At 39.4% G+C, this 17,137-nt stretch overlaps 1 protein-coding gene across 3 annotated transcripts in view; it reads left to right on the forward strand.

The window, feature by feature from the left end:
• The window catches only part of LOC100555316 (kazal-type serine protease inhibitor domain-containing protein 1), a 32,219-nt gene extending 15,467 nt beyond the window's left edge, over nucleotides 1-16,752 (forward strand). For 2 of the 3 annotated variants that reach the window (XM_062957991.1, XM_062957994.1), the window contains exons 2-5: nucleotides 369-862; nucleotides 6,869-7,029; nucleotides 8,386-8,530; nucleotides 12,574-16,752. In XM_062957991.1, the coding sequence (XP_062814061.1) occupies nucleotides 400-862; nucleotides 6,869-7,029; nucleotides 8,386-8,530; nucleotides 12,574-12,707 (903 nt within the window). In that variant the 5' untranslated portion in view covers nucleotides 369-399 and the 3' untranslated portion in view covers nucleotides 12,708-16,752. The remainder of the gene's footprint in view (nucleotides 1-368; nucleotides 863-6,868; nucleotides 7,030-8,385; nucleotides 8,531-12,573) is intronic. The other variant, XM_062957996.1, reaches the window with a different exon arrangement.
• Nucleotides 16,753-17,137: the final 385 nt, after the last annotated feature.

Here is a 17,137-nt window from a genome sequence, read left to right on the forward strand (position 1 = left end):
ACACAGGTTTGTTCTTTATCTGTTGCATCATGAGTGTGTTATTTGATTTTGTGTTTTGCTTGGTGAAAAAGTGTTTTTAAGACATACAGGACACATTTTAGGGGAATGTTGGGCAAGTTTTCAGGAGAGATTTTCTTTGCCTATGTAGCATGATCATAATCATCACTGTTACTGTTTTGAAAACTGTAGTAAAAATATCAGTATCTATTTTCACTGTTATTGATATAGAAGAATTAAGTATCTGGTGCTTGTTTCTCTTTAAAGGTCGGTGTGTTTGTTCTAGACTCATACTCCAAAACTGGAATGTGACCTGCTCTCTCTCTTTTTTTCCGCCTGCTCTCCACTTTCCTTCTGGCTCGACTCCAAAGGTCTTTGCTTCTTATTCTCGGCGTTCTCAAGATGAAGCCCCTGGTGGTTATAGCTGTGCTGGTCGGAGCCCTGGGGGAGGTTTCTCAGACCTTCCCTGCCTGGTACCACAGGGGCTGGCTGCGATTGCTAAGAGAAGGGGATGGCTGTGGGCCATGCCATATGGAGCACTGCCCCGTGCCCACAAACTGCCGGGCTGGAACCGTCTTAGACCTATGTGGTTGCTGTCCTGAATGTGGAAACATAGAAGGACAAATCTGTGACCTGGACCAAGGCAGCAACTTCTATGGACACTGTGGAGACAACCTGGAGTGCCACTTGGATGTGGACGACATAAAATCTGGAGAAATCCCTGAGCCGCAATGTGTGTGCAAATCAGAAGAGATGGTGTGTGGACCTGATGGAAGGACCTATGAGAACATCTGCCAGTTCAGGGAGGCTTACGCAGAGAAGGGAACAAATAGCAGCATAAAGCACAAAGGACCATGTAAATCAGGTAAGGAAATGTAAAGCCTGACAGATGCTGACTGTGCTTGATGCATCACTTAGGAAAGTTATGGTCAGCGAAGCTTGCTCTCAGCTATGTATCTATGGAATTGCAACCCAATAGAGCAAACCTGCTCATGTTTACTCAGAAAAAAAAACTAAGGGTAAATATACCATATATAGAATTGTATCTAGTTTGAGTCTCTGAGCTGTGTGGAAGGGCCCCCAGATAACCCAGTTCAAAGCAGGTATTCTGGGATTTTCTGCCTTGATATTCTGGGTTATATAGCTGTGTGAAAGTGCCCTGGGGCCCCTTCCAAACAGCAGAAAGCACAGCTACACAGCTATAAAATGAATAAAATGTGGGGTTTTATTCAGCTGTGTGGAAGGGCCCTGAATAAAATCCCACATTTTCTGCGTTGAACTGGAATATATGGCAGTGTAGGCCCAGGGCCCTTTCACACAGCCATATAACTCAGAATATCAAGGTAGAAAATCCTACATTATCTGCTTTGAACTGGGATATATGGCAGTATGAACTCAGATAACCCAGGCCCTTCCACACAGCCATATAACACAGAATATCAAGGCAGAAAATACAACAATACCTGTTTTGAACTGGGATATCTGAATCCACACTGCCATTCCAGTTCAAAGCAGAAAATGTGCGATTTTATTCAGCTGTGTGGAAGGTGCCTCTATGTTATAGCTTTGGGCTATTTAAGGCCATAAGATCAATATCAATTTCCTTTGTATCCAGAATTCAGAGACATCCTTCCTCTGCAAACCCTGGTCCCAATCCTTAAGATTTTTTTCAGGCAAAGAAAAAGCAGTAATGCGAAATCCTCTCCCAATTGTTTTCTGAAGCATCGAAGTATGGTAACTTGTTGCTCATGCTCCAAAATTATGTTCTGCTCTGCTCTATGTGTGGTGCTTATAGCAGCTTTCAGCCCATGAGGATTCCCAAAGTGTTATAGCATGACTTCCACAACTACGCACGGTTTAAGCTGCACCATCTTCTTAATACCTTCATTGTTCATGTCATTAGAGATAGTAGGATTTGCTATTTTCCAGAGTTTCACATATCCAAGTGTCCTTTATGGATATGAAGGTTGTGTTATATACAAACAATAAAAACAATACAAATTTAAAAATTAAAAACACGTTATTTTTTTTTAAAAAAACTTTTAAAACAGCCCTAATACAACCCTAAACTATCATTTTAAAACATACAGTTAAAACAGGACACTTTCAGACAGCAAGGGCGATGCAGAAAAGCACTGTTTTAGCTGTACGTCGAAGTTTAAAACAGATGGAGCCAGCCAGCTTCCTTTGGCAGGGCGTTTCATAATCAAGGTAGAGACACTTTGGTGCCTTTTTGGTTGGCTCCATAAACATATTAGTAAAGTATGAATTTTTAAAATAGTCATTGCAATTTCTGCTTTACATAAAATATCTATGATTAACATGGTAAATTTCTATTTTCACTGGCATTTGATAAGTGCATATATAAAGCCTATGTTGCACAATGAGCTGGTTGTTGCTAATTGTTGTGCTAGTGTGTGGATGTGTTTTAATGATGCATATTTTAATCTGGTTTTATTCTTGTAACTTTTATATTTTGTGAATTTTTAACAATGTCTTTTTTAACTGTTGCAAACTGCTTTGAATCTTCATCTGGGGGATAGGTAGGATGGAAATACTACTACTACTACTACTACTACTACTAATAATAATAATAATAATAATAATAATATGCAAATCTAGTGCATAAAGCAATATGGAGTATAAAACTGGTGCATATGAACTGCATACAAGCATATTAATCATACCAGAACTCTAATCTATCACACACATTAATAAATGCTAGGATCACAAACTAAAGCAGAAAAATATAGGAGCTTACACTCTTCATTTCATATCTAGAATATAGTGATCCTCATATTTGTGAGAAACAGAAGCACATGGCTAAAAGCAAGTTTAGGAACACATAATCTTGGTCAATGGAGTTAAAATAACATCATTAGTGCAAAACTTCCAAATAGATACTCCGACAATTTAAAAACTAGAAAGGCTGAGGATGCAGCAGTAAGTAGTGGTGGTGGTGGTAGTAAAGTCAGTTATAACTGCAACGAAATCTAAGCAACTACAATGATATTGTTAGTTTTGTAAATATAGACATAATGATTTGGAAGTACCACCAAATCCATTAGAGCTTTAATGTAAATTTAAATATACTACATGTCCTCCTATCTTTCAATTTTACACCAAGAAACAAAATATTTGCATACAAGATCATAGCACATGGAGGCAGGAAGCACACCAAAAACATAACTGAGTGGACAGATGAGCTATTAGCTTGTTGACAGTTTTATGAGCCTATGTACAAATGACTCATTCTTTGGAAATTAGCATCATTACTCGTTCAGTTCCAAGTGATTTAATACAGCCTTGGTACAGAGGTACACATGCAGCTGGATGTGAAAGAGAATTGAAATAAAGGTAAGTACAGCTTCCCCATATGTAATTTGGACCATCTTCAGGCCCTGCACCCAGTCATTTAACCCAGAATATCAAGGCAGAAAATCTCACAAGATCTGCTTTGAACTGGGTTACCTGAGTCCACACTGTCTCGATTGTCTCAATCCTCAAACACTTTCTGCTTCATTGGGAAGAATGCTGCACTCACAGAGTTCAGACGGTGTTGTATTTCAGTGTCAATGTTGATTTTAGTGGAGAGGACTGTCACGGTTTATGAGGCTATGAAAAACAGTGTGAGTCTACAGGGAAGGACAAGATTTCAGCACTTCTTTCTCCCCCCTGCGGTGTCAATTAAAATACTTTTACAGTTTGAATTTTATGGGCTACTAATGAAGTAAGCTGAGTAAAAACAGGGAGAAGGAGAAAGAAGACTGGGACATTTTAAACGCATCTGGAAGAGTGGGATGACAAAGGATTAATTGGGATGTCCTTGCCAAACTGGGAGGTTGGAGTGTACAAGACACTGCGGATGTGAGCAGCATTTCCCCTTGATGATAGGAAGCCATCTTCCCATCTGTGTCTTGTGAAGGGGGGCAATTGTGATGGGACAATTCAAAGCCTTACAGAAAACTCTCTTTGTAGAAAGCTGGGAGACACAGTGGTGTGACGTGTTTCCTGCTGAAACTGAAAAGCAAAAAAAAAAAAAAAAAAGTCCCTATATTTGTTCGTGGTACCACGATTGTAATAATTCTAGAATTGTACAGACTGAATCCAAAGGTAGGCTTGAGACCTACATTGTAATTACATTACAATGTGCTTCCACCCCGCAAGCATAATAACTTTAATAGCATGATCAAAATGAAAGTTATAAAATAGAATTTAGTGCCCAAGTGAAATGGCAGCAAATCACATTGTTCACAGTTATAACTGTCCTTCACGCTGGGTTCAAAATTAACAGTCACTATTCAAGGTGTGGGGTGGGGAGAGGGAGCCCGAACATTCTTGTAAACAGATGGGATATACTGCCTCACTGTGCACAGCAGTGGCAAAAAGAATAAAAACAGTGCTTTAAAAATACTTGAATAACCAAGTTAGTGTTGGGTTGCTTGCATGCTTCCCTCATACAGTAACCTGCCTGAATTCCCATGGATGTTCGTGAGATTTGAACAACCTCGTTGCCATTGTGGATTGCATTTTTTGAGCCTTAGGTGTGGGAATTCCCAACTTCGAATCATTATGCCCTGGGTTCATGCTGGGTAGTTATTCCACCAGCTTGAAGGGTTTTTGTAATATTATTTTATTTAGAAATGTTGAAATAAAACAGTACAACAGTTAAAATATATCACATCATGCCACTTACAGAGGCATTTAAATACCATATTCCAATTTTCTTTTTGGGCATAGAGATAACCGTTGAGACTATGAATAAATACAATTAATTTTTTTCAGAACTTCAAAAGCTCTGGTGAAGAGCAATATAGAGATAATTCTTTTGCAACAAATTCAATAAATTTGTCATAATTATTTCCACATGTGGATCTCATGCCTTCTAAGATTTCACAGATGAAAACCAAGACATGTTTGGCCAAGTAATATCAGAGTGTGTTCAAAATGGAAAATGTTATTAATGAAGGAGAACAGAGAAGCTGCAATAGTTTGCTTTTGCCCAAGTTTACAGGAAAGGGCAAAATCCCACCAACTCTTCTATTCTTCTGCTCTTGAGTGAATTGAACACAAACAGAGAGCTCATTAAATTGCACATCCAGATTGATTAAAAATGCAATAATGCCCCAGATATTGTTCCTGTTCTTTCTGATTTTTAGTTTGAAGATCTATACACATTTTGCTTATCCCAGAACATTTTGTGTCAGCTCTCGATAAACTCAGGGCCTTCCACAGAGCCATATAACCCAGAATAACAAGGCAGATAATCAGAAATATTTGCTTTGAACTGGATTATCTGAGTTCACACAGCCATATATTCCAGTTCAATGTGGATTTTATTCAGCTGTGTGGAAGGGGTCTCAGTCCCCTTCAACACTGCCATATAAAATCCATATTATTTGCTTTGAACTGGATTATATTGCAGTGGAGAAACATATGCAGTGTTCCCCCACTACTTCGTGGTTCGCTTATCATGGACTCGCTGTTTCTCAGAATTTATTTATTTATTTATCCACCCCATTGCTGCTTTTAATAGTTACATAAGTGGCCCTTCTCCCCCTTGCAAGCCCCGGGGATAGTGAAGCCTTTCTTGCCAGCGCCGGCGGGCCCCTTGCTTGGTGCCTGCCATGTTGCTCTAGCTGCCTCTGCTCCTGCAACCGGGGAAGAAGACACCGCTCCACCCAGTAAGCGAGTGAGTGAGTAAGGGAAGGTGGGTGGGTGAGAGAGTGAGGGTGGGCGGCAGCAGAGGAGCCTGGAAGAGGCGGCCAGGCTCCTTTTTCTGCCACTGCTACAGCCGGGCCACGTGGGAAACGTGGAGGACTTGGAAGAGGGACTTGGAAGTCCCGTCCCCTCTTCCGAGTCCTCAGCGTTTCCCAGCCCACCCACTTGCCTCGCTCGCTTGCTTACCGGGCGGAGCGGTGTCTTCTTCCCTGGCTGCAGGATCAGAGGCAGCTAGGACAGCATGGCAGGCACCAAGCAAGGGGCCCGCCGACGCTGGTAAGAAAGGCCTCACTCTCCCCAGGGCTTGCAAGGGGGAGAAGGGCCACTTAACTATTAAAATAATGTTTAGATATTAAAATAAAAATAGTGCCCCTACTTCACGGATTTCCATTTATCGCAGGTGGTCCTGGAATGTAACTCCCATGATAAGTCAGGGAACACTGTAATCCAGTTCAAAGCAGACAATGTGGATTATCTGCTTTGATAATTTGGATAATAAGGCAGCATAGAAGGGGCCTAATTGGGTTCTTTTCATCTAGTTTGGATCTACGCTGCCATATAATCTAGACGATCAAATTATCCAGATTATATGATTTGAACTGGGTTATGTGGCAATGTAGACTCAAATAATCCAGTTCAAAGTGGACAATGTGGGTTATCTGCTTTGATAATCTGGATTATATGACAATGTAGATCCAGCCTGAATCTACACAGCCATACAATCCAGTTCAAATCAGATAATCTGGATTTTATATAGCAGTCGAGATGGGCATATAGTGGATACACCCAAACTCTGGATTTTATTGCCCGAGAAGCTGGGCTTACTCATTTGAGTACATTTTGTCATACGGAAAAACCTATCTGATCAGGCAGGCAATTCATTAATGGTTTTCTTCTGTGTTGATATTTTGTAATTTTGATGAATTTTATTATATTTACTTGCTATTAGCAAATGGTTTGTGCACAGAAATAACATCTTTCATAAATGAAATCCTGACTAGGTTTCCCATGCTTACGTATGAGTAAGAAAGAACATATTCATTACATCTTTAAAGTTCTGTGTTGTTTGACCCTAAAATGGTTTCACATGTGAAAATGGTCCTCAAAAAAGGTTTTCTTACATAGCTGTTCCAAAATCTGTTTGTTTCAGCTCCTGTTATTTCTTTGTCACCTCAAGATACCCAGAATTTCACAGGAAACGATGTTATTTTTGGCTGTGAGGTCTCTGCTTATCCCATGCCACACCTTGAATGGAAGAAAAAGGGGAATAAAATGTTTCTGCCAGGAGATGATGCTCATATTTCAATACAGGTATGATTTAAAAAAAATGTGTTTGGGTGCCTTTTGAGAGAAAGGCAGGATATACAAACACACACACACACACACACACACACACACACACACTGTGTGTGTGTGTGTGTGTGTGTGTACACAGTAGAGTCTCACTTATCCAAGCTAAACGGGCCGTCAGAAGCTTGGATAAGTGAATATCTTGGATAATGAGGGATTAAGGAAAAGCCTATTAAACATCAAATTAGGTTATGATTTTACAAATTAAGCACCAAAACATCATGTTATACAACAAATTTGACAGAAAAAGTAGTTCAATACGTAGTAATGTTATGTTGTAATTACTGTATTTATGAATTTAGCACCAAAATATCATGATATATTGGAAACATTGACTACAAAAATGGCTTGGATAATCCAGAAGCTTGGATAAGCGAGGCTTGCATAAGTGAGACTCTACTGTGTGTGTGTGTGTGTGTGTGTGTGTGTGTGTATGTGTATGTGTGTGTGTATGTATGTGTATATATATATATATATATATATATATATATATATATATGAAAATAAATAAATAAATGATGCGCCATTTATTTTGCAAGCTACTGGTAAATTTAAAAACTTGGTGCTATTTATCAAAGGAAGGCAAGAGCAAACCACTCTTGAGTATTTTATGCTTAAGTCATCTACCAACCATAAATTGAAGGCGCATCCCAACAAAAATGGTAGCAGTTTCTCTCTCTCTCTCTGTGGGGTCTTCCAGACAGGTCCTATATCCCAGGATCTGATCCTGGTTTTCTGTTTATCCCAGATTATCTGGCAGTGGGGACTCATATAATCCAGTTTAACACAGAAAACCTAGGATCAGATCCTGGGATATAGGATCTCTCACTGCTCTCTTATCTGCTCCCCTTTCTTGAAAAAGGTAAACCATGTGACAGCATCAGATTTGAGGAGTCAGAACTACAGTTGTAGACATCTATCAGCCCTGGTTCGTACTTTATGGGATGCTGACAAAAAATACCTGGTGGTGTAGACTACATGTCAGAGGAAGGCAATGGCAAAACACTCTTGAGTATTCTTTGCTTGAGTCATCTAGTACCAACCATAGATTGGTAGATGACTTGAAGGTACATCAATATCAGCACACAAGGAGCTAAGAAATCAGGGAAAAAACAATTTTAGCTTATATTTAAAGAGTTTATCAAAATTTGGAAATTTAGCTTGGCTTGGAAGAGTTACTTTTTTGGACTGTTATTCCCAAATCTCCCCTGCCAAACTCTGGAGGGATTTGCTGTGCCCAGCCCATTGAAATAAGTACAAGGTATGCGACTAGAATACTTATTTCTACATATTTATTATTTGTCTATTTTTTCTCAGGCAAGAGGAGGCCCTCAGAGATACAGTGTGACTGGATGGTTACAAATCCAAGGAATCAGGAAATCAGATGAAGGTGTCTATGTGTGTGAAACAAAAAATAAATATGGGTTTGCCTATTCATCTGCAAAGCTGGAAGTTATTGATGGTACGGTCCTTGTATTTACATGCCACATTTAACGCTACTGTATTTGCTTAATGTTGTAACTGTAATCCAACTGGCTCATTTTTAATCTAAACCGGTGTATTTTACAGGTAGCTTTCACTGTAAATTGCTTGCTGGTTGTGCGTGTTGCAATATAGCTTGGTAATAGCTAAAGCACATAATTAATTACTTCCTTATTTACAGTGTAACCTTTGGCCAATCTACGGCTCTCAAAAACTGGATTATGGATTTATTTTTTTAATTGGGAGAGAACAGGTCCTCATAAACTCAGAATGGTCAGAATACAGAAACAGACACAGGGGAAGAAAGTTAAAAGAAGTAATGTGAGGCTAGGTGTAGTGACGTACAAGCAAATATCATATTCACGTGAATCTGGGGCCCCTTCTACACTGCCATATAAAATCCTGGTTATCTGCTTTGAACTGGATTTATATGGCAGCATAGACTCATATAATCCAGTTCAAAGCAGATAATGTGGATTATCTGCTTTGATAATCTGGATTATATGGCAGTGTAGAATGGGCCTAAAGCTCATCTTTTTTGGCTAAATGATCACTCCAAACTTGGGTGCACATTAGATTAGCTTCCTATAGGAATATTAGTGCTGAACCAAAGCCAAAGGGGAAGCTACTTCAGAAGCTGCATCTGTAGTTCCTATTTGAGGGATGTCATCTCTCAATTAATTGCCATGGCTTAATGCTATGCAATGCTAGGATTTGTCATTAGATGAGCCATCCACGCTCTTTGACAGAGCAGGCTTAAGGCCTTGTCAAACTACTGCCCCCATGATTCCATAGCACTGAACCAAGGCAACGTATATTCATTCTACAGCATAGATGCAGCCCAAGATTTCCCTTTCCATAATGTTGACTGTTTATTGCCTATGTTTTGTTCTGCACTTGTTATATTTTGTATTTTGTGTCACACCTTGAGCGTTTTGTCTCCCTCTGGGAGATGGTGGCAGGATATAAATATATTATTATTATTATTATTATTATTATTATTATTATTATTATTGCTGGTGCTCTAACACTTTTATTTTTAAAGAAGAACTCCTAAGAAGGCAACAACTGCAATACTGTACACATCTTTTTTTGGCCAAATTACAAGAGTGCACTTTTTGCCACTATTCATTACATTAAACAACAAATACATTTTTTGGTCTTGGGGTTTTGGAAGTTGAGGTGTACATAAGATTTGATGGTGCATTAGACCGGTACATCTGCTTTGGGAGATGGTGATGGGGCATTCGGACAACGTGGCCAGTCCAGCAGAGTTGATGCCGTAGGAGCATCACTTCAGTGCTGGTGGTCTTGGCTTCTCCCAGCACATTGACATTGTCCGCCTGTCTTCCCAAGAGATTTGCAGGATTTTTCGGAGGCAACACTGATGAAATAGTTCCAGGAGTTGAGTGTGATGTCTGTAGACAGTCCACGTTTTGCAGGCATATAACAGGGTTGGGAGGACAATAGCTTTATAAACATGCACCTTGTTTATATCCCTACAGATGTCCCGATCCTCAAACACTTTCTGCTTTATTCGGAAAAATGCTGCACTCGCAGAACTCAGGCAGTGTTGTATTTCAGTGTCAATGTTGACTTTTGTGGAGAGGTGGCTGCCAAGGTGGCAGAAATGGTCAACATTTTCTAATATTACATCATTGAGCTGTATTTTTGGCATTGCAGAGGGATTGGTTGGTGACTGCTGGAATAGCACTTTAGTTTTTTCGATGTTTTATGAGAGGCCGAGCTTTTCATATGCTACTGCAAAGGTGTTTAGAGTGGCTTGTAGGTCTTCTTCTGAGTGTGCACAGACTACATTGTCATGGGTATATTGGAGTTCTATAACAGATGTTGTTGTGACCTTGGTTTTGGCTTTCAGTCTGCTGAAAGCAGCCATCTGTCTGACAGATGATTTCCACTCTGGTGGGAAGTTTCCCATCAACAAGATGAAGTATCATAGCAATGAAGATGGAAAATGAGGTTGGGCAATAACACATTCCGGTTTGACACCTGATCCACCTTAAATGGATCACTTTGGCTGATAGAATTTTACCAGGAAAACTCACTGTGCATAACAAACGGTCCAGAGAGCACTGCAATTAAGTGTGTCAAATGCCTTTGCTCCCAATTCAAGAACAGAAAACGGATTGTTGGTGGACAGGAAAATAGTGTTAAAGATGGGCTTAAAGCTAACTTTAAAAACTGTGGCAGAGACACCAAGAACTAGGAAGCCCTGGCCCTTGAGCGCTCTAGTTGGAGGTCAGCTGTGACCAGCAGTGCGGTGGAATTTGAAGAGGCATGAAATGGAGGGAGAAAGGGAGAAACGTGCCAAGAAGAAAGCGCATCAAGCCAACTCTGACCAGAACCGCCTTCCATCTGAAAACCGATGTCCTCACTGTGGAAGAACATGCAGGTCAAGTATAGGGCTCAACAGTCACCTATGTATCTCCCGCCAAGACACTACTCTTGGAAGGCAATGAGGGATTGCCTAAGTAAGTAAGTAAGTAAGTAAGTAAATAAGTAAGTTAGTAAGTAAGTAAGACAGGTATGTCTACAAGGATCAGGAACAGAAGACAATCTATTTCTCAGACCAGTCAGCCAGAGTTGGAACCTCACATGACGTGCTCTGGATTTAAGGCAGGACCTCTCATGAGACAGAGTCAGCTGCCTTGGCAGGAAGTGTATCAGTGTTACAAAAAAACCCCAACTTTTTGTTATTTCTTTATTTTTCTATTTTTTGCTGGCATATCCAAAGGGGGGGGGGGGTCTTCCTGTGGGATTTTTTTTTGCCTCAGATGCCAAAAATATGACAAACTCTGTGTACTATCCTCTTTGTGTTAAGACAGGTCCCAACTGCTATTTCACCATAAGCAGCCAAATATATTAGGATAACATCAGTTATGTGGCTGTTGCTGCATGCTTTACTGGCATAACAATATTAGCAGCCATTCCTCCAGTGTGATTTTTATTGCTTTAATAAATTTTACTTGATGTTAAACTCATTGTTCTTCCCTCCCTTTGTCCCTGCCCCCATGCAACTGTGTTAATACTGAAGCAAACCAATAGTCCTGTAATGCAGGGGTAGGAAGTGTATAGCTCTTCAAATGTTGTTACATTAAAACTCTCTACAGCATTGACCAACATAGTGAATGGTGTTTCCAAGGGACTGTTGGGACCTACAGGACATTATGGCCAACCCATGGTATTCATGCAATCAATGATCCTGGGAACTTCCCAGAATGTTGCCATCATTATTACATCTGCCCATGATCCTGAAACAATGTCACTTCGCCATCCCTTGATCCTATGGTCAGACTTCCTGTTAAAAAGGGAAATCTGCCCTCCCAAAATTCTGTATCTTCAATAAGGTTTTTTCTTTTGCGTTTTTGTATAAAACGTCATCATTTGGCAAAGTTAAGTAAACTCCCCCCACAAAAAAAATCATTGATTACTGGGAGAAGGAGTGGGTGAGAGGGAGAGAGATGGAAAATCTTTTCCCTTGATATCACTTCTGTGTTAGCATGCTGGGACTGAAGCCCCTAACCTTGTTGCATAAGGTAGGTCTGAAGACCATGTTACAATTAAGCACTATTGACCAGTTAACAGCTAGGGATGGCTTTGTTCTGCTTCTATGGTAATAACCTGTTTGTATTCTAGTTTGTCACCTCTGTATGGTAGTCTGTAGTCTAATAACATTTGCAAAGTACATTACTTCTACAATTTGTCCATCTCAGTTGGTTGCAGTTGTCTAAGGGTCCTTCCACATAGCCATATAACCAAGGCAGATAATCCATAATATCTGCTTTGAACTGGATTATCTGAGTCCACGCTGCCATATAATCCAGTTCAGTGTGGATTTTATACAGCTGTATGGAAGGGGCCTAAGATCAGCTCCAATGCACTCTGTATTCCAAGTCTAATATACAAGATCCTTTTATCTATAGCTGCAAAAGACTGAACTTGTAATATTATGCAGGCCATTCCAAATTTACAGAATTAACACTACTTGTATCTACTTTGCAGATTCATCATCCTTTCACGATATCCCTCGCAGCTGGATGACTAGTGACAATGCTGATTACGGTGACTCTTTTGACTCTGTTGAAGAAGAAGAAGAAGTAGTAGAGCATACATCTTCTGGAGACTATGCTAAATGAAAGAAGTGCAAATACTTCCATTGGGGTTTACCTATTTCATCTTCACTGTTCTACAACCTCACATTGTATTACATTCTAAAAAAGACAAGTGCTAAGCAACCAAAATAACTAGACTTTTGTACTGGGTTGCTCTGAAACTTATTGGGTAATCTATAAGGCAGTGGTTCTCAACCTGTGGGTCCCCGGGTGTTTTGTCCTACAACTCCCAGAAATCCCAGCCAGTTTACCAGCTGTTAGGATTTCTGGGAGTTGAAGGCCAAAACATCTAAAGACCCACAGGTGTTGAACCACGGCTGTGAGCCTTATCACACTTTCACAGCTGGGTTGTAGGGTTGTTGTAAGGATAAAAAGTAGAGTGCCATATAAATTAGATAAACATAACTAATAAATTAAAAATATATATATTCAATTTCAATAGCACTAGAATAACAATAAGACTTCATATTAATTGTGTTTAGAATATTATATAGTATATAAGTAAAAATAGAATTCTGAAATATATATCAAAGTTGCTTATACGTTTGTTCATGAAAGGCACACTCTTTTGTTATACAAGTGTAAAATATGGATGGACATTGGAAGTTTAGGAGCACAAGCAGTTTATGAAGACCTTCTATGACTTTGAGGCAGTTCAGGAATATGTACTGAAATGGATGAAGAAATCTCAAAAAACACATTTTGCATTATGTGATTAATAATTCCTTGTTACTCTGAGTTGTCAAAGATAGGGGGGTAATGAGGCTTCTAAAGAAAGCATTCTAAATTATCTTGTATCAAAACAGAAAAGAAAGAAAAATATGCATACTGTTGATGGAGATGAAATAAATCAAATACCGATACCGTGTTTCCCTGAAAATAAGACAGTGTCTTATATTAATTTTTGCTCCCAAAGATGTGCTAGGTCTTATTTTCAGGGGATGTCTTATTTTTCCATGAAGAATTCACTTTTATTGTTGAACAAAATTTTTTTTGTAGTCAATGTTTTTAATAAATCGTGATATTTTGGTGCTAAATTCATAAATACAGTAATTACTACATAGCATTACTGCATATTGAACTACTTTTTCAGTCCAATTTGTTGTATAACATGATGTCTTGGTGCTTAATTTGTATAATCATAACCTAATTTGACGTGTAATAGGCTTTTCCTTCATCCCTCCTTATTATCCAACATATTCGCTTATCCAACGTTCTGCCGGCCCATTTTTGTTGGATAAGCAAGACTCTACTGTACTACCATTATTTTCATGTACAGCAATCTATGGTACGTACATTTACGAATCCTGAATGCGCTGGTGTTGTTTGGTGGTCATGCTTCCAAACAAAAACTTTGCTAGGTCTTACTTTTGGGGGAGGCCTTATATTTAGCAATTCAGCAAAATCTCTACTAGGTCTTATTTTCTGGGGATGTCTTATTTTCAGGGAAACAGGGTATGTATTGGATGGTGGCTGTCCTTTCCAAATCAAGTTTAAAGACAAAGGAGCTTCAAGGACCTTGAAATTGCCCATCAGCAGTTAGTATTATAACTGACAATTTCAATGCAAATGATGCCTCCATCTTTACCCACTTAATCAGAGTATACCTTATACAAATTACACTTTAGGATGTGTATTTATGACATTCTCTCCTGTGTTTTAGGAAAAAATATGTTAGCAAATGGTACAATATAAAAGTTGGTGTGCTTTCCCCATTTGAAAGAACTCCTTTGCCATGGAAAAGATCATTGCTTACGAGGATTTAACTTTGCTGATACACCTGATCCCTGCAGGTGTGAGGGACCTACTAAAATGTTTGATCCACAATCTGTACAGAGATTCAATTTGTTCACTTATATCCAGTCCTGCTCTGTATTCAAGCAACTAAATTGTGTAAGTGGAAGTCTCCATTAGGCTTATGCATTTCGGCTGAACTTTGATCCATTTCTGCTGGCTGGATACCGATAGACCCCCATATCCATTTTTGTACACCTCCCGAAAACGGGTGGTTAGCCGGATGGCTGTGTTCGGACAGCAGCTGAAAAATACGGCTAGATCCAGCCCATTGGCAGCAGTGGGGAACTTACAAGGCTTCCATTCCTGGGACCCTTTCCTTTTTTCCCTTCAAGGGAGCCTGTTTTTCAGTAACGGCGTTAAGGAAACAGACACAGCTTTTATAATGATACAGAATAGGAGAGGAGGAACCGTGATCGGCTGTCATGTGGTCCGTTACAGATGGGAAAACGTGACGGCTGGGGCCTTGCCATTACAGCCATCTGGCAGGGCCAAAAAAGCAGGATTGGCCGAAGGAAAATGGCAAAAACAGATTCACTCACAAGCCTAATTTCCATATATAGTTCTGGATATCTTGTGTCACAGTGACTTTCTGTCTTCATTATAGTTGTTCTTCTGGCATGAATTATTATTTGCTTTATAATATGGTATGGATGAGATAGCTAATTTCATAACTGTTCATACTGTTTTTGAGACTAAGGCTACAATCCTATACATATCTGGAGGAATTGCAATGTTTTCAAACATTGCGGGCGTGCATGGGTGGGTAACAACTGCAAACATTTTTTTTTAATTTTCCTTGTTGATTTCAATAAATATGTAATAGGAATGCAGTGGGATAGGGAGCTATTGACGGGTGAAACCTGTCAATAGCTCCCTATCCCACTACATTCCCATCAGCTAAAAGGCAAGGATGAATCATGGGGTGAGAGGAGGCAAACCAATTGTAGGAGGCATTTCGCATAGTGTAATGGTTCAGCTGCAATGCAGGTGTGCCTGCCTCATGTGATAATGTCCTAACTTTATAGGAAGTAGATATACATATTCTGTATTCTCACAGAGCAATGGCAACAAATGAATGACAATACTGTACATCACATGTTATATGTTCAGTTATATAAAGTTTCAAGCAGTAAATACTTGGCAAAACGGTTGGAGCCGGCAGCTAAGCTTAACTATAGGGATAAAACTCTAGATTTGTTATCTACTTGTTCCGTGAAGTCAGTACTTACTTATGAATCTATATTTGAAGTGAAAACAGCCCAACTCAGAATTGTTCATGAGAATTATTAAGATTAACTGTCTCTTGTAAGAAACTGTTTCTGGCAATTTTATCCCATACTGTATCAATTGATGGCTTATTATTTATTTTAATGTGTATTTGTTCTCTCTCTCTCTCTCTCTCTCTCTCTCTATATATATATATATATATACACACACACACACACACACACATACACACACACACAAACTACATCAGCTTACACTTTTTATATCTGAAATTATGTATGCATCATTCACAATTGCCATAAATTAGACACAACTTGAATAGACACAACAACAGCAACAACAGCAGCATGTATGACAATATTGAATTATTTCAGATTCAGTTAGGGCCTCTGGATGTGAGAACAATCTGGCTGTGAAATCTGCAGGTAATCTGGACTTTATATGGCCGTGTAGCTACAGCCTACGTATCTCTCTTGAAACTGCCAGTCCCAAGACTCTATGGCAGATAAAATGTAATAACAACTTATAATTTGGATATTCTCATTGAGAAACATTTAGGTGTCAGACTCAGATCTTATTCCCACAAAATTTAGTCCATTAAAATATATTTGCATTTTATTTTTTATCATTCCTTTGGATTCTACTATTTTACTCTTCTTGCTGTCTGTTAACATTCCTGCTATTTGGGCTGATTTGTTATGAAAGTTCAAAGCAGATAATCTGGGATCAGATCCTGGGATATAGGGCCTATCTGGAAGGGGCCTCAGTCTACGCTGCCAGATAATCTGGTATAAAATAATCTGGGATCGGATCCTGTGAGATTGGGCAGTGTAGATCCAGCCGAATATGGATTTTGTATGACAGTGCAGATAGGGCCTCGGGTGCTGCTATAGTCCTTTCATGAGCGAGATGTTGACGAATCCAACAGAAGATGCTCCCATTATTGTTGTTGTTATTTATTTGTTCAGTCGCTTCCAACTCTTCGTGACCTCATGGACCAGCCCACACCAGAGTTTCCTGTTGAAGTCAAAGGTGACCCCCCCCCCCAAATAAAATATAGTAACTTATAGTTTTGCTAAGGACAAGGACATCAGGCTGGATAATAAGGATTAAGCCTTGGTCAGTTTGCAAAGGCACTAACAACAACAACATGGACCCTTCCCATGTTAGATAGTGTGTACATTTAATCAAGGCTTTATGTCCTATATTTCATATATTTACAGCAGAAGGTAACAAATTTATTGCTGGAAACCATGTCAAAAAAGGTATTTAACCTTTGCCAAGCCCAGCTCCCCCCCCCCTTTTTTTTTTGCTAGCCTTTGGCCTGTAGGCCTAGAAATGTAGATTTTCTCTTTTGTTTCAGAGCTGTTGACTGGGGTAAGAAACAATTAACTGAGTCATTAGTTCTCAGGCAGAAGGTCTTCTGTCAA

Source organism: Anolis carolinensis, chromosome 1 (assembly GCF_035594765.1).
Source record: "Anolis carolinensis isolate JA03-04 chromosome 1, rAnoCar3.1.pri, whole genome shotgun sequence".
NCBI classification, from domain to species: Eukaryota; Metazoa; Chordata; class Lepidosauria; order Squamata; family Dactyloidae; genus Anolis; species Anolis carolinensis.